The following is a 27,282-nucleotide window of genomic DNA, read 5'->3' as shown; positions in this document are numbered from 1 at the left end:
AAACGATATTCAGTGCACATACGAACACAGAGAAAGCAACATAATCAAAAAGACTTGGGTACACAGTATAAGAATCTACTCTAGACCTCTAGCTAGTAGTCACGGCTGCTGTCCAGTCTATGTGGTGGGGCGGTGCAGGGAAAAATAAATTATAAATAAATAAATATACAATTACCTTCTGCACCCGCTCCACCCCTCGCTGCCCCCTCCCCTCACCATGCAATCCCAGTGCTTCTCTCATGCTATTACTCCCAGCATGAGAGAAGCTCTGGGATTGGGCGGAGCAGGCCACTTTCACGCTTTAGCAGGGACTGGGAACCTGTGCTGTTGAGCCCTGCAGATATCTTCAAGGAATAGCCTGGAGATATGCAAGTGCGCAAAGTTGGTTAGGCCAGCCGTAGACGCCAGGCCAAACCGACATGCCCACTTTCAGTGCCTACTACTCTTCCTCCCTCTGCTGGTGATGCTGCGACCTGGCCCCGCAACAGACTTCACAGATTCAGCAAACTTGGTCGAGTCAATGAAACATAAAATGATAAAAGTGTTTTATTATCATATTATTTTCCATTTTCTGCCTTTAGGCCATGGGGCGACCCTCCTCTGCCTCAGCGAGGAGCTTCCCCTCCTAGCTGGTGCTGTTTCCTGGGTTCTGAAAGGCCCTCAATGTGATATTTAGCTGCCGACAGACGCTGTAACTGCATAGAACAGTGACCATGGGCTTGAAAGGTTAAGACTTTCTGGTGTAATTGCTGTGTACTTTAGGGGTGACTATGTTAACTTTCGAAGGAGTCCAGAGTAAGAAAGGGACCAGAGATATGTCCCCATGTGAAGAACAAATCAGTATTTTTATAACACCTACAACCGTTTTAGGAAGCACTGTTGCTCAATCAGTTCACCAAAGGTACTTCTAGCTGGGTGAATGGCTCTATCGTAATCTCCTCACTGGTGGTTGTATTTAAGGGAATTCATCCCACTATGTGAGAGGAAGGGCAACACCTGAGAACATAGCAATGTATATGCCAAAATAAGCACAGATGATCTTGCATAACATGCTGCTGACTTCCTGGATTGCTTGTGAGAGAACCTAACCCTGTTTCAAAACTGTGTGGCCTACTTTATTTATGGTAGCTAAATATTTAATAATTTGTTGTATTTATTATAAGGAGGTACGCTGCTGGGCTAGGAGGAGAAATGTTTGCGTCCATGTGGGACAATCTCCTGTAAAGTGATTCTCCCGGTTAGTCCCTTTCTTGAATACAGTGGTCTGACGTCATATGGCTGCTTGGGCACCTGCTGAATCTTTGTTTCTAAACCCCCTCCTGCAGCCCCTCTTCTAAATTATTTGTCCTTGTCCAATCATTCTTTGACTATATCTTTGACACTGAACATGTACAGCGTTCAGCTGCCTTTCTAATAAGGTTGCATTATACAAATATGAAATACATACATATATACCGGTCCGGGTGCGCAGTTTAGACCCTGAGTCTGATCTGTTTTTTGGGAAACTGTTTCTCTTGCCCCCATATTCCCTGGTCTGGTGTAGGTACACCCTCGACTGAATCCATGTATGGTTGAGTTAAGCACCATCTCCTGGTCTCCATTTCATTATACAGATACTTGGTGCTGGGAAGACAGGCGTCTGACACATGCGTTGATTACATCGCTTTATCAAAGGACACCATCTCTCAACTGGAAAGTCCTTCAGTCAACTAGAGAAAGCTTTGAGTTATCGCTGCAAGGGCTCTGCAGGAAGGAGAAAGATTTGTTCCAGACTGGGCCTAACAGTCTATCTAGGGCTGCTTGCTGGAAATATATTTCCAGGTTCCAGCCATCACCAACTTGGGGTTCGACAACGAGTTGTGGAGAGTTGTATCCCCACAGGAGATATAATCCTGCATGATTATATAAGTTGAATGGATGTGGACTTGCACCCGGTAACGCCACTTGTGCATCCACTTACAAATTCTACTTTCTGGAAGTTCCTGGAATTTATATGTGGAAAAGGTCCATAATTTTTCAGTTGCATGATGGAAAAAGACTGGTAATTTTGCGATCAGCAAGTTATTCCCCATTCTGCACTGGAAAACTCAGACCTGCACACTATAGGGGTAGGAATACAGAGCAGATATTTGGTAGCACCAGCTCTGGCCATTGTAGACTGGGCGTTACTGCACTCTATGTAGTGCTCAGCTCGTAATGGTGGGTCTAATGAGGCGATAGAATGGCACCTTGTGGGCTAAGTCCCCCCATGTTGATGTAATATCGATCGGCTTACAGGATCTTTTGGCAAGTGGTTGGGCCACGACGTGTGTCTCACTCCTGCAACACAGGAGGTCGTGTGGTAGCTGAGTCCAAGACCTACATGTACATTGTTGTTAGAGCCCTCTTCTTGCAGCCATGCCTTGGCTGAAGAGGTGCTGCAACGGGAGATGTATCTGCCAGAAGACTCAGGTCTAACCTTCAGCGAGAAGCTTTTTTCTACCACAATGTCCCCCATGGTGAATTGACTGCTCTCTCCAGTGCTCACAACTTCATCAACATCATCATCATCAAATCCTTTCTGAAGCTCCATAAACCCAAAAGGGCAACTAGGCACAGACTACCACTGAAACACACGTCTTCACGCGCTTTCGAAATAGTCAGAGTTTATCCCTGGCACAGAGTTCTGGTCCGTGGCACCCGTTGCAGGAAGAGATCTTCCATCAGACCTGGGTTTTGGAACTGCTGAGGCACCAGGTCATTGTAGGTGGCAAATCTAACATTTCAAGTCAAGATGATGCAGTGAAATTTTATCATCAAGAAAAATGGGCAGCCAAGTTTAAAAAAAAAAAAAAAAGCAGGGATTTGAAGCAGTTTAGCCTGAGCTACAGGTAGCCAGTGGAGAAGACCGCCAGACAGTCTGCAGCAATTTAAACTACTTTTAGCCAGTGGTTCGCATTCCTGGCAAATCAAGGCAGAATGATTCTGACATAATCCAGCCTTGAAGAAGAAGTGACTAGGATTACTGTTGCATTGATGGGAGAGGCAGGGATGGAAGGACACGCGGTAGTATCTTGAGATGATAATGGTGGAACTGACACGTAGCACCAGTCAAAGTTCGGTATGCATGAATGATTGCAGTAGATTAAATGAGGGTGTGGCATGGCCTCCTGACCAGTGTTTGAATCCCAGTTCATGAGAACCGCCATGCCACCAAAACCTACTTAGTTTTAACAGTCTGCGTTAAGGCCCTCCTTTAGCCAGAGGCTGAATGGCAAGGGACCATACCATTACCGCTTTTACGTCACATCTGGCTATCATTGCCATAAGTGTATATCTCAAAGAAGGCAAGAACTTCAGCCAGTTGTTGAACGTGCATGTTACTTAAACAACGCAAAAAATATCAGAGGGTCTAAAGAAAAAAAGGGTAAACTGGGTGTAAACTATCAAGGACAACTAAATATCCCTACCATGTATATAACTATCCAAGGTCATCCCTTAGGCAGACCCATACAGTGGTCAGGTAAGGATGCCCATCAGTCACCAAACGGAACCACCCTTCATCACTTAGGATTCCTTCAAGACCAACAGTAGGAATGCCACTAGGCTTTCACGGAAGAGGGCCCAGATGGTAAAGGAAACCTCATCCGGTCAGCCAGTTCTTTCTATGGTCTTGCTACTCAATTGTGAAGATATTAACACAGGAGATGGGGGGGACTGATGTTGCAGTGCATAGAAAATTATAATGTGAAAAAATAATATAAGCAAGTGTAATAAAATTGGATGAGGGGTACTAAAAATGAATTTATTCTGATGCTACCCACTTATCCAACATTAAATTACCTGACCACTGTATGGGTCTGCCTAAGGGATGACCTTGGATAGTTATATACATGGTAGGGACATTTAGTTGTCCTTGATAGTTTACACCCAGTTTACCCTTTTTTCTTTAGACCCTCTGATATTTTTTGTGTTGTTTAAGTATATGTAGGGAATATATCAGAGTCCGGTCCTTAAATTTCCCTTTGGTCCCAATCAATAGTTGTTATTTGAATGTGCATGTTAAACAAACATTGCCAAAGGCAAAAGGTCTGGCCTTGGCTTAAGTAATTTTTTAAATATTTTTTTCCGACATATGTAATATGAAAAAAAAATAAAAAAATATAAAAATAAAGCACTGGCCCAGGAGCCAGGCATGCTTTTTTTCAGGCAGCTCTGATCAATTGTAGTGCAAGTCAACGAATGAATGAAGGGAGCTTATACAATGCCTCATGGTGTATGTAAAAGGTGAAACATTCTTGAGCAGCAAACCATCGGATGAAAAGGGCTGACTGAAAGCTCCTATGTGTGTGTGTGTAAATATGTATGTATTTTTATATTTTGGGGGCTTATGTAGCAGCTACGCTTGTCTCTAGACAGGACCTAAAAAAAGGTATTAGCAACTGGAAGAAGCACTATATAATCCTGCATGTCAGTGCTTCTGGCTTCAAGGAAAAAGGAATAAAAGAGATATATAGTTAGCCAGAATCGCCGTGAGCGATCAGGCAACCAATTAATTTCCTCCAGTTGCGTCAGTTTCGAGTTGCTGATTGATTAAACAGAATCAGTGCACTGGCACAACCGCCATCTTTGGCACACAGAGGTCCTGTCGATAACAGGCCATGGCGGACCTGGATCTTCTGTGAGGTGAGCATGAATCTACCAGGGATTCGGGCAGATGCCAAAAGTACAGAACTAAGATATCTGCTGTGATTGGGGCGAGGACCAGAACTGGTGGTTCACTCTTCAAAGCATGAGGTCCATCATTGCTTTTGAGGGCAAGGGCCTAGCCAGATTTTGATGATAGCCACACCAGATAAATTTACATGTACAGCTTTAAGTAGGAATCATGTAGATAGCCCAGGTTTGTCCTGAAAACCTAGTACAGGTCCTTCACTGGTGAACTAAGGATGAACACCACATTTTGCCTTACAGAGGGTTCACTGACACTATTAGACTCTCTATATTCATGACCTTCATCTTCAGTCCCTGTCTCAGACTGAGGGCCTCATTTATGAAAACTGTTGCATTGCTGCGTGAAAACAGCGATGCAACAGTTTTCACTTTGCCCCCTTGCGACAGGATGGATGGGGCGTATTTAATGTACTGTGCTTCGTGTCGCAATGTCGCATTGCTGGGGTGTGTCTGAAAACAGACCCAACTCCAGCAATGTGTCCTTTCACATGGCAAGCCCCATGTGAAAGGGCCTGCTTCAGTCTTTCGCCTGCTGTGAGGCAGGCCTAAGATATAGACGCAGTAGCATCCTAGAAGTGGCGCACTGAAATCTGATAGATTTCACTGTGCCTCTTCTACGAGGCTTTTTGCGTAGGAACACCAATCCTGCTACAATATACCTGACGCAGTTATAATGTAGCGCAGGGCTGTACAAAGTGACGCATCTGCCTAGATGCATCACTTTGTAAATAGGGTGCAACATGGCGCATGTTTACGCAGCCAGTGCAGCACAAAAAGTGACGCAGCGGCGGCGCAAAAGTGTCGAAAGGCCTCATAAATAAGGCTCTGAGAGCCTGGACTTTCTCTGACAATGTACCTGCCCCTAGGTGAGGATGAACTCATGTAGTATTTGCTGGTTACAGGTTCACACCTGTAAGGTGTGGCCACTGTACCTGGCCCAGTCCCTATCCGATTGGCCCATGCACCCCTTGCCGGTTCCAAAGCCATCCCCTTAATGTGTGGGGAAGGCAAGTTTTCAAGACACTGCCAAAATTTGCCCTACCTGCTCCTGGCCCAGGATGATGATTCCGTTGGGTTTGATGGGATGCCAGGCTGCCAAGTTTTCACGAGAGCCGCGCTTCACGCCGTCCTGAAAGGCTGCCCACATTCCGTCACGCGTCGTCCAGGAAATGCACACATGGTGCCACGCATTATCCTTTAAGGTGACTGGCAGCTGTGTTGCCTGTGAGACATATATATACACATCAAGGCTTTGCTGATTCACTTCAATTCTTACTAGAAACACACCAGTAGCTCTACTTGGGGGCAAAACCACATACATTCATGCATGTACACATCCACTGTGATCCTCACGACAATGGTGTCTATATGACTTTGTCAGTAGGTACTGTCACTATAGAAACCTGTCAGATCCCCGTTGCTTGGGTTACAAATTCACCCCTGCAAACACACATGTACACACATCCACACCTCTGCCAATACGTATCAGTACTGATTGATAGTGCCCTCTGCCTTTCCTTAGCGCTGCTAATACCCTAGAACTTGCCTTGCAAGGCCATCTTGTTTCGGCATTCTAGAATCTCACATTCTGTTGAGCTGCTCCAACATTAGGGCTCCTATTCTGCTGACGCTCCTAGGAACTGTCCTTTAGCGCTCCCTTGCTTCTTCAACACTGGGGTCTTCACACTCCCCATGCTCTTCTAGCATTGGACCCTCACACTCCCCATGCTCTTCTAGCATTGGACCCTCACACACTCCATGCTCTTCTAGCACTGGACCCTCACACTCCCCATGAGCTTCAATCTCTAGGCCTTCACACTCCCCATGCTCTTCTACCACTGGACCCTCACACTCCCCATGCTCTTCTTACTCTAGGCCTTCACACTCCCCTTGCTCTTCTAACTCTAGGCCTTCACACTTTCCATGCTATTCTACCACTGAACCTTCACACTTCTCATGCTCTTCTACCTCTGTACCTTCACACTACCCATGCTCTTCTACCACTGGACCTTCACACTCCCCATACTCTTCTAACTCTAGGCCTTCACACTCCCCATGCTCTTCTAACTCTAGGCCTTCACACTCCCCATGCTCTTCTACCACTGGACCCTCACACTCCCCATGCTCTTCTTACTCTAGGCCTTCACACTCCCCATGCTCTTCTACCACTGGACCCTCACACTCCCCATGCTCTTCTTACTCTAGGCCTTCACACTCCCCATGCTCTTATACCACTGCACCTTCGCACTCCCCATGCTCTTCTAACTCTAGGCCTTCACACTCCTCATGCTCTTCTAACTCTAGGCCTTCACACGTTCCATGCTCTTCTACCTCTGTACCTTCACACTACCCATGCTCTTCTACCACTGGACCCTCACACTCCCCTTGCCCTTCTAACTCTAGGCCTTCGCACTCCCCATGCTCTTCTACCACTGGACCCTCACACTCCCCATGCTCTTCTTACTCTAGGCCTTCACACTCCCCTTGCTCTTCTAACTCTAGGCCTTCACACTTTCCATGCTATTCTACCACTGAACCTTCACACTTCTCATGCTCTTCTACCTCTGTACCTTCACACTACCCATGCTCTTCTACCACTGGACCTTCACACTCCCCATGCTCTTCTAACTCTAGGCCTTCACACTCCCCATGCTCTTCTACCTCTAGGCCTTCACAGTCCCCATGCTCTTCTACCACTGGACCCTCACACTCCCCATGCTCTTCTTACTCTAGGCCTTCACACTCCCCATGCTCTTATACCACTGCACCCTCGCACTCTCCATGCTCTTCTAACTCTAGGCCTTCACACTCCTCATGCTCTTCTAACTCTAGGCCTTCACACTTTCCATGCTCTTCTACCTCTGTACCTTCACACTACCCATGCTCTTCTACCACTGGACCCTCACACTCCCCTTGCCCTTCTAATTTTAGGCCTTCACACTCCCCATGCTCTTCTACCACTGGACCCTCACACTCCCCATGCTCTTCTTACTCTAGGCCTTCACACTCCCCATGCTCTTCTACCACTGGACCCTCACACTCCCCATGCTCTTCTTACTCTAGGCCTTCACACTCCCCATGCTCTTATACCACTGCACCCTCGCACCTCCCATGCTCTTCTAACTCTAGACCTTCACACTCCTCATGCTCTTCTAACTCTAGGCCTTCACACTTTCCATGCTCTTCTACCACTGAACCTTCACACTCCTCATGCTCTTCTAACTCTAGGCCTTCACACTTTCCATGCTCTTCTACCACTGAACCTTCATACTCCTCATGCTCTTCTAACTCTAGGCCTTCACACTTTCCATGCTCTTCTACCACTGAACCTTCACACTCCTCATGCTTTTCTACCTCTGTACCTTCACACTACCCATGCTCTTCTACCACGGGACCCTCACACTCCCCATGCTCTTCTTACTCTAGGCCTTCACACTCCCCATGCTCTTCTACCACTGGACCCTCACACTCCCTATGCTCTTCTTACTCTAGGCCTTCACACTCCTCATGCTCTTCTAACTCTAGGCCTTCACACTCATCATGCTCTTCTAACTCTAGGCCTTCACACTTTCCATGCTCTTCTACCACTGAACCTTCACACTCCTCATGCTCTTCTACCTCTGTACCTTCACACTACCCATGCTCTTCTACCACTGGACCTTCACACTCCCCATGCTCTTCTAACTATAGGCCTTCACACTTCCCATGCTCTTCTAACTATAGGCCTTTACACTTCCCATGTTCATCTACCAATAGGCCTTCAGACTCTCCAACAGACCAACAGATGTTCCATATGGGAGAGGCGATTCAGAGTTACCACGCTTGGAATTAAAGCCATACCTTATTGTTTGAACAACATGAACTGGTCGCAAAATAAGTAAACACTTCATCATGAAGCTCAAACTTCCTGTTTGCAAGCATTGCCAGCACCGCCCGCTCCTCTGGGTTTATTATTATTTTGAGGAGTCATGTCCTAATTAGTAGGTAGATTATTTTTCCCTGACCAGTCCAACGATGTGCTACTGATGGGAGCAGACTTCCGGCTGCGTCCAATTAAGGATACAGTGTGGAAACATCAACGATTATAAATAACAAACTGATTCTAAAACAAAATTAGAATCTGCCCTTAAATTGATATATTCCTGGATCAGTTGTTTCTCTGAACATGTTCAACTATTGCCGTGTTTTTTTTAATCGTCTCACTATGAATCACTTGTTGCTGCTCTACCTGCACTCTCAGTTCACAATTTACCACCATACCCGATATCAGGTGATGGTTTTATGTATGGGTAAAAAGCGTATGTGCTTTACGTCACATTAATATTTGAATGAATTAATGAATTTACTAGACACATAAGGCTACTTGTCCAAGCATGGGCTAATGGTGAAACGTAATTCTGTCAGCAATAACTCTGAGTTTCGTTCCCCATAAAGAAAAGTGTTTCTTTTGATGTATCTACACTGTTCCCTGTAAGTTATGGGGCTGTCTTGCGGTTTTAAAAAATTTCCCTGATGCTGCAGGCCTCGCCATAGGGCAGCAAAGATACAATTGGCTCATGTGAAAGAATGGAAAACAGACCTGCTTGGTCCTTGGTTGGGCAGTAAAGGATAGCCATATGCCCCGCACCCTGGCCTGATTGCCACTACAACTGTTGCACCACTGGGCGTTATGACCCTTGGACTGACTCACCTTGTCGTTGATGATCAGCTCCATGGGGTTGGGCCCCCATTCGATGAGCACAATCTCGTTGGGTTGGCCAGGGACAGAATAGGAAAAAGGGGTGCCTGCCCCAGACGACCCCTTGGACTTGAGCCACAGGCAGAAGGTGAAAGCGTACATCTCAGGCAAAGTCTTCTTCATGCGGGCATACATGTAGTTGGTGCGGACTGAGAACGCCACCTTGAAGGCATCGGGGTGGGTAAACGTTGGCGTCCCTGCAAGGGAAACATGGGACAAGCTTAAAAAGCGGCATTCACTGTCTCTTTTTTATTATTAGAACCCATACACCACCTGTTGGCTGGAAAAGCAATACAGCCAGATAAAAGAATGCCGGCTTTTATAAAGTGAAGTTTATATATGGGCCTCCTGCCATACATTATAGTGATATTGGAAATCACTGAAGAATTCTGTGGCCATATAGAGGAACAAGGCCTAGTTGCTTAACAAGGCCATGGAACTCCCAGTGCCTTATGCTATCCTTGTAATGCATGGCAGGGGGTACTCTACTGATGTCACTGACCATGTGATGAGTGATGTAATATGTGACGTCATCATCAGTGCATTCCGGGCGCGTGAGTTATAGTTAGCTGAACTAACTATAACAAGGGAATTTCTATGGTTTTGTACAAATGAAATGTCCAACTAATTATAACGCCCCTGACCCTATGGTTTTGTCAGTGAATTTGTAAGGTTTTTGAACTGCTAATTTCTAACTGTAATGTGCCTGAAACCTATGGTTTTTTCAGTGAATTTCAAAGGTTTTTTAAATGCTAGTTTCTAAGTATGCCTACAGAGGTTGGACATGTGAAGAAAGAAGAAAAAACGCACAGAAAGAAGCAATAGAAATGCAGAAAGAGGCGACAGAAGTCCACAAGGGCGAAGAAAAGTGCAGGAAGAAGCAAGACATGTGCAGAAAGAACCAACAGAGGACCAGAAAGAGGCCTTTTTGCAAAATCATCCTGCGCCCACAACTTTTTCAGACGGGTACTGGTGGTAACTGACTCTAACAAACCAGGCCTAGAGCCAGTGCTATGCTAAAAGACACTTAGAATACAGTGAAAACACCTACATACACTAGGGAACACTATGCATTGGGGTACCCCTGTGATTACCATGACCTCCTATATAAGACCCTAGTACATAATAGGGCAGGGAGATTAAAACTACCTCTTAAAACGCGCCACGGGTGCGTTTGCACACTGGTGAAGGGGGGGGGGGGGCTGAGGTGACATGTGTGCAAACACGCCCTGTGGCCATTTTAAGTTAGGGGATAAAGTCCCCTTAAATACTGAGGGTCCCTGGGAGCTAACTAACCCACCATGTATGTCCAGTAAGTGCCACAGAGTTGCATTGCAGAGATGTATAAAATGGGGCATGGCCTCAGACCACTTTTCTGCAACGCAGCTCTGTGGTGCTTACTGTAGGTACATGGTGGATTAGTTGGACCCAGGGACTCTCAGGATTCAAGGGGACTTAATTCCCCCACTTAAAACGTGCCACAGGGCGTGTTTGCACACGTCACCACTGGCCCCGCCCCCTCCCTTTACCACTGCACAAAGGCACCCTGTGTCACGTTTAAGTTGGGGGATTAAGTCGCCTTGAATCCTGAGATTTCTTGTGCCTCGGTTCTACCGAGGCACAAGATGGCTGCCAACACTTCCTGGTTTGAAGTGTTGACTGCCAATTAGCATGAAGCTCGTGATCGGGAGGGTGCGCGGATCATGCGCGCCTCTAGATATCGATATTTTTTTAACTTTGATTTTCTCAGCAACTACTGAACGGATTTACACCATTTAACAAAAAGAGTTTGCCAAATTTGGTGTAATTCCGTTCAGCAGTTCAGGCTGTAGCCGCGGCTAAAGTTTCCTATGGGAAATTGCATGGGGAAAATATGTTTTGGGACCCCCTTTTTTCTCGGCCCCCGCTTGCCAAATCACCCAGAAACTTTCAAGATAGGAGCGGACCGGAGCAGGCCATACGTTTTGAAAATGTTGCGAAGATTCGTTAATCGGCTCCAAAGTTGTTGGGAATAGAATGTTACAATTTTCCTATGGTAACTAGGTGCTAACTATTACCTACCAGTAGGTAATATATATATATATATATATATATATATATATATATATATATATATATATATATATATATATATATACACACACACACACACACACACACACACACACAGGCAAATATGACATATGTGTGTGTATAAGTATATATATATATATATATATATATATATACACACACACACATCTAAGGATATACAAACATACACATATATGGTCACGGTGCATAGATGTGGAGTTCAGAAAAGTGAATCCATACTTACAGATATATGCTTACCATGTAGATATAGCTTTATCAATATTTTGCAGTCAATATTTTTACAGGGCCGTGTTATCTCGATATTATGGTATATGGGGCTGATGTTTTTATGCTGTCTTCTTTTATTACTTTCTGTGGTAGGTTTCACTAACTATGAAATGAAGGTGCATTTTTAAAGAGAGAGGCCTTGTGGCTTGGTCTGGGTGCCTCTGCGGAGGGAAATGTTTCTAAAGGCTGATTAAAACTTAGCTGATCGATTTATTGTTTTTAGCTATGCAGAACGTGCCTATGTTTAACCCCTTGCCTGCTCATGACGAGCTGAGCTCGTCATGAGTTGTGCCGCTCGCACGCTGATGACGAGCTGAGCTCGTCATGTAACGCGGCTTTTAGAAAAAAGCCGCACAGCGCAAAAATAACCGCCGCACGCATGCGGTTAACAAACACCTTTTTTTTTCAAACATGCATTTCCCATTGTACTTTCTGGATCCCTACAGTAAGGAAATAGGATGAATGCGGAAGAGGAGACAGACTTAAGTCTTTGTAACCGAACTTACACAACACCCAGACCTAGATATACACAGACAAAGGTGATCAAAAGATTATCTGAGGTATTTTTGACTCTCCGTTTTATAGATTTGCTAAGCTTAAGGCTTAACTCTGTAAGATGTGCTGTAGAAGGAAAGAACATTATTTTATTGACTGTTTTGCTTACAAGGCTGTGTTGTTCAGTGTTCTGTCAGCCTTCTGGCAATATGCAAGCTATACAAAAATAGAAAAAAATAAACAAGCACACTGCCAAACTTGCCTAGAGATAATGATCGTAAAGCTCCATAAAAAGGCAAGCACAAAGTAGCAAAAATGTATCTCTTAAATAAGCACGCAGACTCTGGGGTAAAAATAAGAGTATCTAGTACAAAATGTTAACATGATTTAGGATGTGGGCATAATAAACATTTAATACGAGAACCCATTAAATTGTGTGTGCAATAAAAATTGTTCAAACCATTTTTAAGTGACTCAATGGTTCTCGACAGTTAAGCTAGGACGACAGTTCTCTAATTAATCATTTTGTTATTTTTTATGTCTGACCTGTTAGTGCAGCTGTCTGCAGGACCTATTGTTGGAAAGTTTTTAACATATACATAGATTGTGCTCTGCCGAACAAGTCGAAGCTCATTTGCAAGACCGCAAAAATAGATCCTGCATAGACCAGATTGCAACATTGAGCATCTTCATTGAGCAGTCGATGGAATGGAACTCCCCCCTCTACGTCAACTTCATCAACATGAGAAGGCATTCAACAGCGTGGACGCAGAGACCCTTTGGAAACGTCTTTGTCGCTATGGGGTGCCAGATAAACTTGTAAGGATCATCATGAACTTTTACCAGGGTATGACCTTCAAGATAGTCCATGCAGCACAACTCACTCAAGTCTTGAAAGTAAGGACCAGAGTCTGTTAAGGTTGTTTGCTCTCGCTTTTTCTCTTCCTGCTAACTGAATCCTGAAGATATCCACAGCAAGAAGAAGAAATGGGGTCCAGTGGACACCTTGGACGCAGCTCGTCGACCTGGACTTTGCAGATGACCTGCCCCAACTCACCCATACCCATCTGCAGATGCAAGAGAAGACCAACAATGTGACAGCCACATCAGTAAAACTTGGCCTTAACATTCACTAGGGCCAAAACAAGATCCTAAAGGCTAACAGCCAGGACAGCTGCAGTCGCTCTTGCAAGTGATGCTTTAGAAGAGGTTGGGGCCTTCGCCTACCCAGGTAGTGTAAGAGAAAAGCAGGGGGGTACAGGCGCAAGGCCCAGGACACAGACGGCGGGAGACTCCTGATTGATGGCCTATACCCCAGGAGGGGTAGTAGGCATAAGTAAGTGGTCTGCCAAAGGAGTATTTTTGTCCTCACCTCATGCTATTGGCTGTTTTCATTCCACCTCTAAGGAGTATTTTTGTCCTCACCTCATGCTATTGGCTGTTTTCATTCCACCTCTTATGGACCGTTTGAATTGTAATGCAAAAGGAACTATTTTATATCTCAAAAGTGCTTTGAACCACTGTACATTAAATTATTTATCTTATAAAAACATTGTATACGTAAAGCATTTTGGGGTTTTAATTTTTCACTGCAGCAAGATTTTTTTCAAAAATTCCTTTAGCCAAAACTCAAAATGCAAGTCAGACCTACTGGCTTTGCTAATGCTTGTTTATAAAATTACATAGTGGTCATTATTGGTTAAATCTTATGTGTGTGCTGACACTCCTGTGGGATTAAGGCAGCGGGTGTCCAGCAAAGTCATGCTGCTCTTGAGGGGGTTTAACAAGTTGGTCTCTGGACTCATGGTGAAATATGGATTTCACATACAAAGTAGGAAATGTTTTACAGCTTGTCTAGGACTAGTACTTTGTACCGGAAAGGTCCCTTCCACTACAAAATATATGCCAGAATCACGCAGACGCACAGCACTATAGTGTAAAGGTGTGTGCATGGCGCCTGGTAGCCTGATAGTACGGCAGCACTAGGGAAAGAAGTAGTGCAGCAGCTTTGGTGCTGCGTTGTGTGATGCCGTCGTAAATCTCACTCTGAGTTATTGGGTGTGAACTGCACCAAGGTCGACTCTGCAAATTCCGACTGATGTGGAGTTAAGATTAGTAAATCTACACTTCCCTATGTATGCTTAAATTGACTATAAGCCTATAGTCGATATTCAGGAGTCGATTTAAATGCATATTAATATTAAGGTTTCGACATTTTGACATACAACCATTCATGCATTTTATCAGAATGTTATCAGTTTCAAAACAGTTTGTTTTCAGCCACCATGTTAATCCGACAAAAGTCCATGTGATTTGGTGAGTGGCTTCTAAAGGTGTCAGTAGGTACTTGTTTATTGCTCTGCTGTTTGAAGACAACAAAGGGACGTGCACTTCTTTCAACCAATTACATGGCTTGGTTGTATCCTGTCAAGGAATTCGCAAAACAGGTCAGAATTCTTACTGAGATCAAAACTGAGGTGAAAAAGAATGAAAGGATCTAAGACTCATCAAATAGATAGCAGACAGCTCGCCTGCCCCTTGGTCTGTAACATTTGCCCACAAGGGCCTCGCCCATGCCATATTTTCAGAATCACAACAGACGTGTAAATTATTTCCATTTAAACTTTTGTGTGTAGATTTATCTCGTGGATGTCCTTAAAATCTAGCTTGGCTGCAGCCCTCATGGGCTTGTCAGCCATGTTGATTAATAACGAGATGGCAGATTGCATAACATGGATCCATATTTCTTTCCCTAGGAAAGAAAACTGCATGCATCGGGGTTGTGCTATCTATGTTTTGGCTGGTTGCCTGTAAACTCAATCACATGAGGTTCTGCCTGGAAGGAAAGTCAGCTAGGCCAGACCCTTCCATCTCTGCGTAAAAGGAGTAACTCCCTTCAGCGCCTGAATCTGTTGGGCCAGCACCATGCACAAAGAAGCTGGTTAAGGGTACAACAAGTCAGAGTTCAGCTTTACGAAGGGTGGCCTTAACAATAGAAAGGAGACTATAGACTAAAAGTACAAGAGTCCCGTCAATTGTCCTAACTCGTATGTCTCACTCCCCTCCTTAACTTTCTATCCCAACCTGTAACTAAGCCACGTATAACATTGCAATGCGTGATGCAGATGGGACACAAAAATTTTGGCTTGCCTTTAACATGCAGTGTCATATCTATTGACTTTGCAAATGCTTGTTTTCTTTGATATCTTGATTTTTTTTTTTTGATTTTTAGATAAAAGATGCCTGTATGTGCACATGCATGAGCGTGCACTGGCGGCCATCTATGAAAGGTTTTTATGACATTTAATTCAAAGATGGCTGCCGGCTAATATTGGTTTCACCAAAGCTTTTATAAAGGCTTTTAGCAAAACTAATCTCAGTAGCAGTAGTAGTGAGGGAGTCATAGGAAGTAGGAAGAGAGAGCAGGGTTGGAAGGGGAAGGCCATGAGAGTTTAAGACGAGCAGTAGTGTGTTAAGGGGCAACTCAGAAAAGAGGGTTTAAAAACAATGCTTACTTTTGGCGGTGTGACTAGTGCTGCCACACTGAGCGCCACAGTTGAGAGGGACGCCCTTTGCGCGATAGGTTGAAGTGAGATAAAAGCAGCTGGCAGAGATCTTTGTGTGCCTGGCATTTTTCAGGGGATAATAACAACGGCATGATAACGCCGGCGGTTAATGCATTAAATGGAGAAGTCTGTGATTTGTCTAGTCACAGTTTTGACTCATAATAAAATAGTACAGAACATTAGAGTTCCTGCTGGAAAGCACAAGGTGTAACATGCAGATAACAGAACTGTATTTTATGTAGATAGCTCAGTGGGTTACTGCTTTTGCCACAGAGCTCCTTTTGTAACTTGGAGTTCATAAGTTACAACCCTTCTAATATAGCACATTGAGCTGTGAACTAGCATCAAAGCTCTGCTTGCAAATTGCAATCATTGTTGTTTTTTTTCTCAATCTTTCGTTATGATTTAGTTAAGATTGATAAGAAGGGTTCCTTTGGCTAGTAATTCAATTTTATTGTATGACACTCTCAATCATTGTGTTGCATTACAAATCCTGAGTTTATGTGAAGGATTTAATAGCACTTTGCACCTGGTTTGCATCACAAAAGTGACACAAACCTAGTATAAAGTGTTGTTTTGAGGTTGAGGTTCATCAACCATAAAAGTTCACAGACGCTTCCTTCTGAACGATTGTACAACACGCCCCCACGAGGGCTTCTTCATTCCATCACAGCTGATCCCTGGGAGACGTGCGGGTGGAGCGAAAAAAAGTGCTTAGCTGCTAATTAAGAGACACTGTCTCCCGCAGCAAGTAAAAGATCTGATCCAGGTGGGTGGGGCCAAAAGTGGACAGGGTGGTAACCAGGAGGGACTAAAAAGCCTCCTGGACAATCATAACACCCGGTTTTGCATAATTGGTGACGCAAAATGACGTGCACCAATGGAAAACAAGGGCGGAGCAGAAAGCGAGCTTCTGAAATCGTATTGATTACAAGAAGCCCTCGCATGGCGAGAGCAGCGCATGTGCGCTGCTAACACCAGGCGAGACCTAAAAAAGGGTAAGAGAAGATGGAAAAGCAGTGGCATAGAAAGAAAGCAGCAATGAAAAAGATCTTGTAAGACAGAGTAAAAGAGGCTAGGAGTATTGGTGGGAGATTAAAGAGACATGAGGTGGAAACAAGACTACACAGCCTTTTTTCGGCACCCCAACATTCAATAGCACCAGCCGCGAGCAATGAGCAAAGCTTTGGACCTGACACTTATTCTTTTACATATTAAGCACTGGGAGAGCCGTGAGTGGTATATGGATGTTCCCATGCACTCACCCATGGATTTTGTCACTATTCATCATCTAATAACTTTGGCAGAAAGGACTTTGCATCAAAAAATGAAGCCTACACACTTACAACTCGGGTAGGGTCCGTTGGGAGATGGAGCTGGGGCGGGTGTTACACAATAAGGAATGGGAGGGTATTTTCTACCGCGCGCGGCAATCTGCCTATCATATGAGATTGACAGACACTTTCACTAAATTGGTGACGTATTGGTACTACACACCTGAGAGGCTGCACGAGATTCATCACATAAAGGAACCCCCATGCTGGCGGGGGTGTGGTGTGAGAGGCACGCTGACATACCTGTTGTGGGACTGCGCTCAGATTCAGGGGTATTGGAAGACGGTCCTTGACGAGATAGATGTACACTTTGACACGGAAATCCCAAGATTCCCTGCTTACATACTTCTAGGCTTACCTAATGCCCTTACATACCCGTTGAAATCACGCAGGGGCAGGTTGATTGCTATTGCGCTGGGCTCGGCGGTTCAGAATGTGCTGTCCTTTTGGCGCACCCAGCATACTCCCACATTCCAGGGTTGGTTGCATTGCCTTTGGTCAGTTCTGGGGATGGAAAAGCTATCCCTGGTCAAAGCAGGGGAGGGAGTCAAGTATGCGGAGTTGTGGCAGCCATTTTTGTCCCTGCTGGCCACGGAGTTCAGAGAGGTGACATACCCCCGATACTTGCGTCTGTTACGTTTGGCACAGGCCGATTCTTGAGCAGCTCGGAAGTGGACGGATGCGTGGACAGGGAAAGACACTGGACCTGGAACGTGGGTGGTGGGAGGGTAGGCTGGGAAGGGGGGGGGGGGAGGTGGGGGTCGGGGAGTTGGATTTGGGTTTTGTTTATCCTTTTGAAGGCAGGCTTGCCTATACAGCATTATCAGGTACAGAGAGAGCTTTATGGGCTCATTGGGCTCGAGGGACAATTTTGTTATGATATCTTCCTACCAACTTTCTATGCATTGCATGTCTTTCATTTTATTGAAAGTACTAATGTAAGTCTGCGAGCTGATTTCTCAATAAAAAGATTTAATACTAAAAAATGAAGCCTCCTCGAGGCAAGTGTAAAGTTGGAAAAAAGATTTCTTTTCACCAAACTGTTCCAACTTTGTAAGTATGGTGCTACACCGTACAACATACACACAAAGTGGTAAAGTGTTAAACATTGTCAAACCATAGAATTTTGTGCCGGACGCTTACCCTTCAAGTATAAAATCTATGCTTGACATCTCACACACGTCCTTGCACTATGGTGCAAGGGTGTGCATTGGCACAAGGCAGCTTATGGCACCAGAGGAGAGAGCAACAGCATCATATCTTATTATGGTCTCTTCTTTTCACACAACGCAGCACAGCAAATTTGGTTACTATACTGCGTGCAAACGTAGTAAATCTGCTCCTCCATTTCTCCACATCAAGCACTCTTACCATATAATGCCTACCAGTATGGATAGCAGGTGACTCCTATACCTTGCAATCCTGATTGTCTTAGGAAATATTTCCTATATGTTGACTTACACACTTGTAAGACTTATTGCCTCAGTATAATATGTTTGCGATGTAACGCGCTCTGGCATAATACATTGGGATAAGTAGCACTATAAAACTAACAAATGTGAAGAGGGGCTATGGAGAGATGAGTTGCACCACTGGAGGATGGTAGTGATGGAATCCATGAAGAAGGAGGTCATGGCAGGGGCGGTGCCAACGAAGACTGTCACATCGGATGCCACCAAAGCTAAAGCCAGCCCTTTGTATGAAGCAGGGAGAGAAAGCATGGGGGTGGCAGAGAGAGAGTTGTGGTAAGCAGAAAGAGGAAGTAGAGAAAATGGTTCCTCGTGCACCAAAATGAAGGACTCTATGTTAGGCGAAAGAACAAAGCCACAGCCTATAAAATGAGGTGAAAGAGCGAGCTACCTGTGGGTGGATCTAAGATGTGATTGATAATGTCTTAAGCATCTGTTACTTCAACATCATTCTCAACCTCTGCCGGCAGTTGTGGTGGTATGAGCAGTGCTCATTTCTCCCTTTATAGAAAGGACTTGCTTGCAAACACAAGCCACCTCCTTCAGATGTGCAAGGGTGTAAATTAGGGGGTGCAAGGTTTAGCAGCTGATGACTCTGGTATCCCTAGTGCTGTTCTTTCAACCTAGAAAAAATGCCAGTACTGATCCATTATTCAAATCATTTTAACCATATATGCATAGACCACAGGACAATACATCCGAAAGCTCATTAGTAGCTTTTATTTAATTGCACAGCTATTTTAGTCAAAAAATTAACACTTTAGGGAAGGAAGCCAGAAAGATGGAAAAGAACCATGAGTGTGACTATTCTACTAAAATGATAATGGCAATGAATCAGTCCCGGTCAAAGGGGCCGTGGCATTAAATCCCCGTGTACATGGCATGAAGGGAGTCTAGCCCATGTTTTTTCTGTTCACTAACAGGACGCCGATATTGCTGATTTCTTGAACACATATTCAAAAACTAATGAAGCAGCTTTGAAAGGGGCACTGAGTGACCAAATTGGGTAAGCCTGAGAAGCAGTGGACTGATACATTGCCATTATCATTTTAGTGGAATAGTCACACTCATGATTCTTTTCCATCTTTCTGGCTTCCTTCACTCTTTTCTTCGCTCCTGGTGTTTTACATAGTTTTTCAATGGATTAAATGCATTCAAAATAGACATTGTGGCGTTTTCTGAATAGGTAAGCAGAGGCATTAGATGAGTGGTTAGCGCTCTATGGTATTTGAATAGGACATTGTCGTACAATTTTCTTTTCTTTATTTTCACAGTTCTTGGTCCTGAGGAGAATCCCAAGAGTAAAGGGATTCGGAACGCGTAGACCACCGTTTCTGCCAAACAGTGTTTTTTCCAATTAGACTTGGTTGTGTTACGCCCAATTATTATTATTATTTCATTGGCTGTGTAGCTTGTGTAAATTTTGTTTAGGGTGCATATAAGAAAAATCCTTTTTGAAAAAAAATTCTATAGCTTTGTTTGGCCGTCTAGGTGCTCCTCAAGTGGTTTATTTATTCTTCCCTTTTTGTGTATGCACCAAGTAGGTTGAATGGGTTGGGTATGATATTGAGTGAGTGTGTTTGTGAGATTGAATGAAAAGTTTGTGCATGCAAGTGGATTCATCACTAGTCCCTGTGTCCATATTTATTCTTATTTTATGATTCTGTATTACACAACGTCGTGTTTTTTTCTAAAGAGTGAATTTTTTTACTAAAATATTTGTGCAATTAAATAAAAGCTACTAATGAGCTTTCAGATGTATTGTCCTGTGGTCTATGCATCTATGGTTAAAATGATTTGAATAATGGATCAGTACTGGCATTTTTTCTTGTTGTTTAGTATATAGGGCTCAGCCTTAATGATTGTGAGCCATACCCTTTATTGTTACTAGTAGTTCTTTCAACCTAGCATCTCAGTAGTAGCATGGTTTTATCCTACTAACTAGGAGCAACAGGGAGTCTTTTTAGGGGCTACTGGTAGGGTAGGACTCAATGTATTTATGTCATTGGGTGTCAAATGGTGTTTTATCTCACTTCTACGGGCATTTTGGTGAGTCAATTTCCATGCAGGCTCTTTCATTACCAATAAATGCTCCCCTTTCTGTTGAATGTCTCACCCCTCCTACATAATATGTTTTTTTTCACTGAAATCTCACTTCTGCTCTGCTTACCATGTTCCAGCTCAGCAATGCGGCTTTGGAGTGCGCTCAGCTCCTTCTCTACGTCCACTCGCTGCTTGTCGTCATGAGCTGAGGCAGCGGGCCTGTCCTTCTCTAGCTCCAGCAGCTTGGCCAGCAGTTGTCCCTCCAGTTCCTCAAGACGGGCATGCAGAGAGTCACGGCCCAGTAGAGGTGTGCCTGTCGTGGACGCCGAGGTGGCATTCCGCAGTCGCTGTTGAATCTCTTGCTGCCAGGAGAGAATAAGGAAGGTGTTGAAATCTAGACCATTCTATTTATACCAAGTTTAACTGTATGTATTTTATTTAAAATAATTGTAAAATGATATACAGTTGCCTACAAATTGCCGTAATGTGCCACAAACACCACAGAATTCCAGAAACGAAAATATAGTACAACAGATTACCGCAAAGTTCCACAAAATACCAAATATTTGTGTCACAAAGTAATGCCACGAACATCAAGTCAAGAGCCTCCTTGTCATGTTTGACATCTTCAGAAAGTCCTGACTTTGAAGTTAGCAGCACAATGCATCCTGGGATTTGTAGATTGTTTTCAAACCTTGTATGTATGGGCTGAAAGAAAATCCCAACCTACAATGCCCATACAATCTCGCAAATGAGGTTGATACTGTGATCTATCAAAAATCTATTTTCTTCTAGATGTCCTTGTACTGAAGGCAGTAACAAACTAACTGGCACATTACATAGCCTTGGAGTAAATTAGCCTTAAAATCAATCCTGGACAGGCTACCATACCCACTACATTATTTACCTTCCTCCAACTACCACATTCTAGAAATAAAGTTCAGGTGAGGCTAGCTAGGAATACCGCAATATCAAAATGTGCAGGCTTTTCCAAAGTAAGCTCAGGACTGGAACATCTTGCCCATGATGTCACTTGGCACTTATACTGGAGCAGGCACCAAAGTCTTGAACTATTACAGAGCCTAAGACAGTGGCATGAGTGTGGTGTATGAAGTAGATATCCTCATTTCAAGGTTGTGTGCTGACCAAAAGGTGCATCTGTCTAATTTGGGTGACAAATGTAGAAGTGTGGCTCAATGGTTAGAGCAGGCAGACCTTGATGCAGAGCTCTGGCCAGGGACCAGGGTTCGATTCCCGCCTCGGCGGGTCTCCGGCTCATTAATTCCCCTGACTGGATATTCTCTCCACAGTGCCTGTTCTGATCATGGGTCCCACACTGCAACTCTGGGCAATAGCTTGCTTAGTCTCCACAAAGGCCCCAAAAGCGCTGGGATGCCTGGCTGCACCTGGGGGGTGCCCAGGAGTGGACATTTCCCAGGAAAGCCAGGAAGGGTTCCTAAGCGGTATACGGACAGCGCCGGGACACCTCCGGTGGAGGTAGCTGTGCGCTTTACAAATTCTGACTAAAATGTACACTCCTGGAGTCCAGCAGCGGGCAAAAAACTAATTGAAAGAAGGCAGGATGGTGGCCAAGATGCGGCCTAAGGACAAGGTCACATGTCTGTAAGGAAATCTGCAAGATACATTTGAGGTAATTTATTCTGTATAAAATGACAAAAAACGTTCTCCGTTTGTCTCCAGGCTGTCTCTGTCCCATTCTTTGATCAAGAAGAATTCCTTATTCAAAACATTGAGGACCATACGTAATATGGTTTGCTGACCATTCGGTTATTTAACAGCATGTTGACTATTACATTACGATGAATCTGAACTCTGCGATTGCTATTTGCAATGACAATGTGGGGGAATAAAACAACATACAATTAAATTAGTTTTCTTTTTTTAATCTATTTATTAAAAATCTGTTTTACCATTTAGACATTACAATATAGGAGCAAATGACAGGTAGTACAGCAGATAATGGAGAATGAAAGGACATACAGCACAGTCAGGATAGCGTGGTAAACATAATATGTCCACATCGCAGTTCAGTTACAGTAGTGAACAAACATCCAAGAACCCATATATTACGGTAATCACTAGGGTTAGTGCCATATTAGGACTGCTGTAGCTGCGAAGGCAACGTGCTTACTCCTGTAATTGAAAAGTAGAGAAGGCGATACACCAAGCAAACCCCAGCTGACAATGGGAACAGATGCATGCGTTATGGTAAATAGTTAACTAATGCATCGAACGTCAAGGAATTGCATGTGCTATGAGATAGTTCCACAAATGCAGCCACGAGGCAGAATATATCAGAACAACAAAAGAGAAAACAAGCACGTCTCATTGATGTCTTACAGGTAATCATGTAGGCACCCATACAACCGCCCAATAATAAATAAATCTGGTAAGATCGAACAACATCTTTCATAAAGGATGTTAAAGCGCTCTTGATAAACAAATTCCTGCCCTAGAACCCCACGCCCGTCAAGCACTCAAAGACGCGCCTGCCTCTCCCTAGTTTATTACCAACATTTTTATGATTGTATTTTGATTTGGGTTTCAGAGTTACTTCTTTTTGTACTTTTTTGTATATACTTTGTTATTGGATCCCCTAGCTTCCTTCTCTGCGTCATTTGTAATCTGCTTCACTTATTCTTGATCCACTATTCTCCAGGCCTGCTCTGACACATGTCCCTCACCCTTAGTACATGCTTTGACTGTTTATGCCTTGTTCGGCCAGCTTAAAGTTTTTCTCCCCATGTACTTTTGATTACCTTGTTGTTTGATCTATATGCTTCCTCTCTATCGCTCAACTGTAAAGAGCTCTGATACCCTCATGGGTCTTGTTTGCGCTATATAAAACTTTTTTAATAAATACATACATTTTAAAAATGGCAAGTCAGGGGCAGGGGACAACTCAGGAAAATGCGGTTGACGATGTGTGTCATTTATTAACCGGGAGAAGTTGTCAGTTGGTGGAACATACAACTAATATTATTGAGTTGGGTAATAATACCATAAGTTAAGAAAAAGAAGAGACAAATCATTTGATGTGAGTGTATACAAATGTTCAATATTAACTTATTAAATGACGTTTAATATCGGACATGATAGTTTCAAGATCGTCGTTTTCAACTAGAAGTTAGGCTAGGGGACCAACCACACATTGGCAATCTATTTTTGGTATCACATATATTACCATAACTCAATCTTACATTGCTGTAAGTCGCGACAACAGTAAATCTGTGTTAACTCCAAGTAAGGACAGTCTCAATCCTGAGGGTGAGGAGGGCCATTTTTTAGCATAAATGATGGGTCCCTGGAAAGTGCCCCTCAAGGCACGTCAGTGTCCGCATTTTTTTTTATATATATGTATTTTTTTCTTCATTTTTTCACTTTTATGTAGCACAAACAAGACCCACCAGGGCAGCATACTGCGTTACATAGGAAATTCAAACACAAGTAAAACATACAAGTGTTTTAAAGTAGTAATATAAAAGCGATTTAAGTATCAGTCAACAAGTGATCAGCACAACGGATTAAACAGTATAAAACAAAAAAGCGTTAAAAGTCAATACACAATACAGGTAACAGAAGAAACTTTCTCAATATAGATTACGGAGTGGATTAACAAAGGCATATTACAATATATAAGAGAACTTCTGTAATATTATTTTATGTACTATTACATGACTTTTGTGAATTGATCACAAAACGTCTGAAATGGGAAGAAAACAAGAATATTCATGTCCACTTAGTATTATCTAAAATGACTGTACTGTCCCCTCTTCACAATTTTACCAGGAAGTTGACAGTTCGAGGTCGACTCACAAAGGCATGTAAGAGTACATAGAAGAGTGCTCCTGTCATACCACTCCACATTCGTATTTCTTTTGTTGCTATTTTATATAACCGAAACTCGGCCCCAGGGCACTACACAGGAGCTCCAGATTACATTAGACAGTCAGATTTGTTTTCTCTTGGAACAGGGAGATTAAGTGTTAAGTGACTTGCTAACACTGTGATTCGAACCTGGTACCCCAGAACCATAGTCGAGAGGTCTGGCCATTAGGCCACATCTCCGCCTCTTCTCTTAAGTGCTTTTGTGAATCGACAAAAAGGTGTGCCCCCTCTGACACTTCCTTCCTGGTGAGTGAGAGTCCATTAAGTTTTAGTCAGGGTCCTGTAAGCCAGGTCAGCAAGTGTCTCTTGAGGTCCCCTAGATGAGTGTCTCTCCTGACGACTGACTCTACAGATTCAGAGATGCAGAAGCCTAGACTTACAAAGGTTTACTTACTTAAAAGAAGATGTGGTGGTACAGCCAGAGCTACCGACTTTGGGTCTAGAGAACCAGGTTTGAGTCCCCGCATCAGCTCAACATTCTGTGAATTTAGGCTAATCGCGAAGGATCTGATTACGATTCATTCCGACCCATGCATAGACACCTGTTTACGCATAAGTCTGAATTACGAATTGTTAGGTATTTAAATCAGCCAATAATTATGGGATGAGTTAAGTAATCCAACCAGGTCCGAATTGCTGAAATTTAAGTGGGGAAAGCCATACGCATTTACCGTATGGTTCGGATTTTGGTGCGTTAAACACCAAAATCTGCATGTTATTCCCCAGAAACTGAACCTTATTGTATTGTTTTTTACCATGTTCAATAAATAGCACCTATACGTATAATCAGGACCTTAAAATCTCCCCTGCCTGAAAAAAAAATAATCTAGTCTTGTGTAATATAACTGGTGCTCATGTAAAGGCCCAATGTTCTCGAGCCGAGTTCTCGCAATAAAAATCTGCAAAAAAGGGGTGCATGGGGGCTGGACAATTCTGCCCTGTAATGCCTTTTATCTCTTTGAACCCCTAGGCGCCACACAAGCACAGAACGTTAGAACATAACCCGCTCAAACCACGAGGGCCCTAGAGGAAGCTCGCCCCTCGCCTCCGGCCCCACCCCGAGCAGGCAGAAAATCAATGTTCAGCTCGGTGATTCACTCAACTTTCCGCTACTGATGGAAGGCCGGAAGCCCCCCGTGGAGAGGAAGGGGGGGGTTAGAAGGAGAGGTCATTATTCACTGTGCGCATCTGAACCCCCCGCACACACAGGAAAGCGTCCCCGCTGTACAGCCCTGGGCCACCAGCTGAGACCTGGCACACATCAGGGGGACGGGGAAAGGGTGGGTTGAAGGGGGGAGGGGGTGGTAAGCGAGAAGGTGAGCAGAGGGATGAAAGGGAGCCCCAGAGACAAGTAAGAGAGATGGGCCGGGGAGGGAGGAAGGGGCGAGGAGGTTATTGGGAACGGGAGACGTTTGGAACCGCAGGGGAGAACCGAGGAGCGTCAGAGGCGGGCGGAAGGGGAGGGCGCGCGGGGACAGACCGGAAGGGCAGCAGATGCGGGCCCTGCTTGCCGCCGGAAGAGCGTGGCACGTGGAAACATGAGGAGTGACGCAGTAAACAGTCTGTTCTTGTCTTCATTTTAGGAATTCGACGTGTTGAGGGAAGAGCCCTGCCAACAAGGGTTATCGTGTGGTACTGGCGAGGGTAATGGGTCGAATGGACCGGTATATTACTTTTTTAAAATATCTTTTTATTGGCAGTAGTTAAAAGGATACAGTGCACTCCATCAAAGAGGAAACAGACAAAAAAGTAAATGGCATAACATAAGACAATATTCGGGGCTTGCCGTTTTTCTTGCTTATTGTTCATATCCCCTCCCTACAAAACATAATACTCAACTTCGACCCGCCTTCCAGCCCCAACACACCTTGTTTATTTATTTATGCACTTTTATTTAGCGCGTACTTTACTCAAAGGTGTGAGAGCGCTTTACAATAGATTGGAGTAAATTACATTAGGAAAAAGACTGACATGGTACGGGGTAAACTACTTATATGTTCAAGTTACTCGTGTGAGTTACAGATTAATAAATTACATATTCACTCAAGATTACATATTAAGAAAGGGTAGAGTGGTTGGGGTTACACAAATACATAATTACAACCCCCTCATCTCCCACGCTCCCCATACACCTATGCCTTACCCGTTCCTTTTCACAGCCGTTAGATGTGTTGGGCTGTAGCATAGAATGCAGTTTGATTGCCGGTGCAGTGGGATGGCCCGAGATAGTTAATTTTGGATTGCATATAGTGTCATATATGCAAGAAGTAAAGGTACATATGCCAAAGCTACAATATGGATTAAAGAGACCAGTGATCTACTGTAATGTAAGGGGCGATCTGTGATGTCCTTGATGCCCCAGCACAGGTACATTATAGGGGTCTAGCAGTGCTGAAGAGGAGGTCACACGTGTGCTTTAGCACTGATATGACTATATATATATATATATATATACACACACACACACATATATATATATATATATATGTATATATATATAGAGAGAGAGAGAAGAGATTTACTATATGTGTGCAGGAGCACAGTGGGGCACTTGTTTATGTGGAACACTGAGAAGACATGGTATACATCTAAATGAGATCACTGAAGAGAATGTATGTATGCGCATCGAAGCACAGAGGAGACCTCAAATACAT

The 27,282-nt window shown here is 43.9% G+C and overlaps 1 protein-coding gene across 1 annotated transcript in view; it reads right to left on the bottom strand.

Moving 5' to 3' along the window:
• NPTXR (neuronal pentraxin receptor) overlaps positions 1 to 27,282 on the bottom strand; it is a 244,917-nt gene that overhangs the window by 8,022 nt on the left and 209,613 nt on the right. The window contains exons 2-4 of the mRNA XM_078683563.1: positions 20,847 to 21,081; positions 9,404 to 9,648; positions 5,756 to 5,935 (exon numbers count right to left, since the gene is read on the bottom strand). Coding sequence (XP_078539689.1) covers positions 5,756 to 5,935; positions 9,404 to 9,648; positions 20,847 to 21,081 — 660 coding nt within the window. The remainder of the gene's footprint in view (positions 1 to 5,755; positions 5,936 to 9,403; positions 9,649 to 20,846; positions 21,082 to 27,282) is intronic.

Source organism: Lissotriton helveticus, chromosome 1_1 (assembly GCF_964261635.1).
Source record: "Lissotriton helveticus chromosome 1_1, aLisHel1.1, whole genome shotgun sequence".
In the NCBI taxonomy this organism is placed as follows: Eukaryota; Metazoa; Chordata; class Amphibia; order Caudata; family Salamandridae; genus Lissotriton; species Lissotriton helveticus.
The sequence above is the reverse complement of the archived record's forward strand: the minus strand, read 5'-3'. Positions and strand labels throughout refer to the sequence as shown.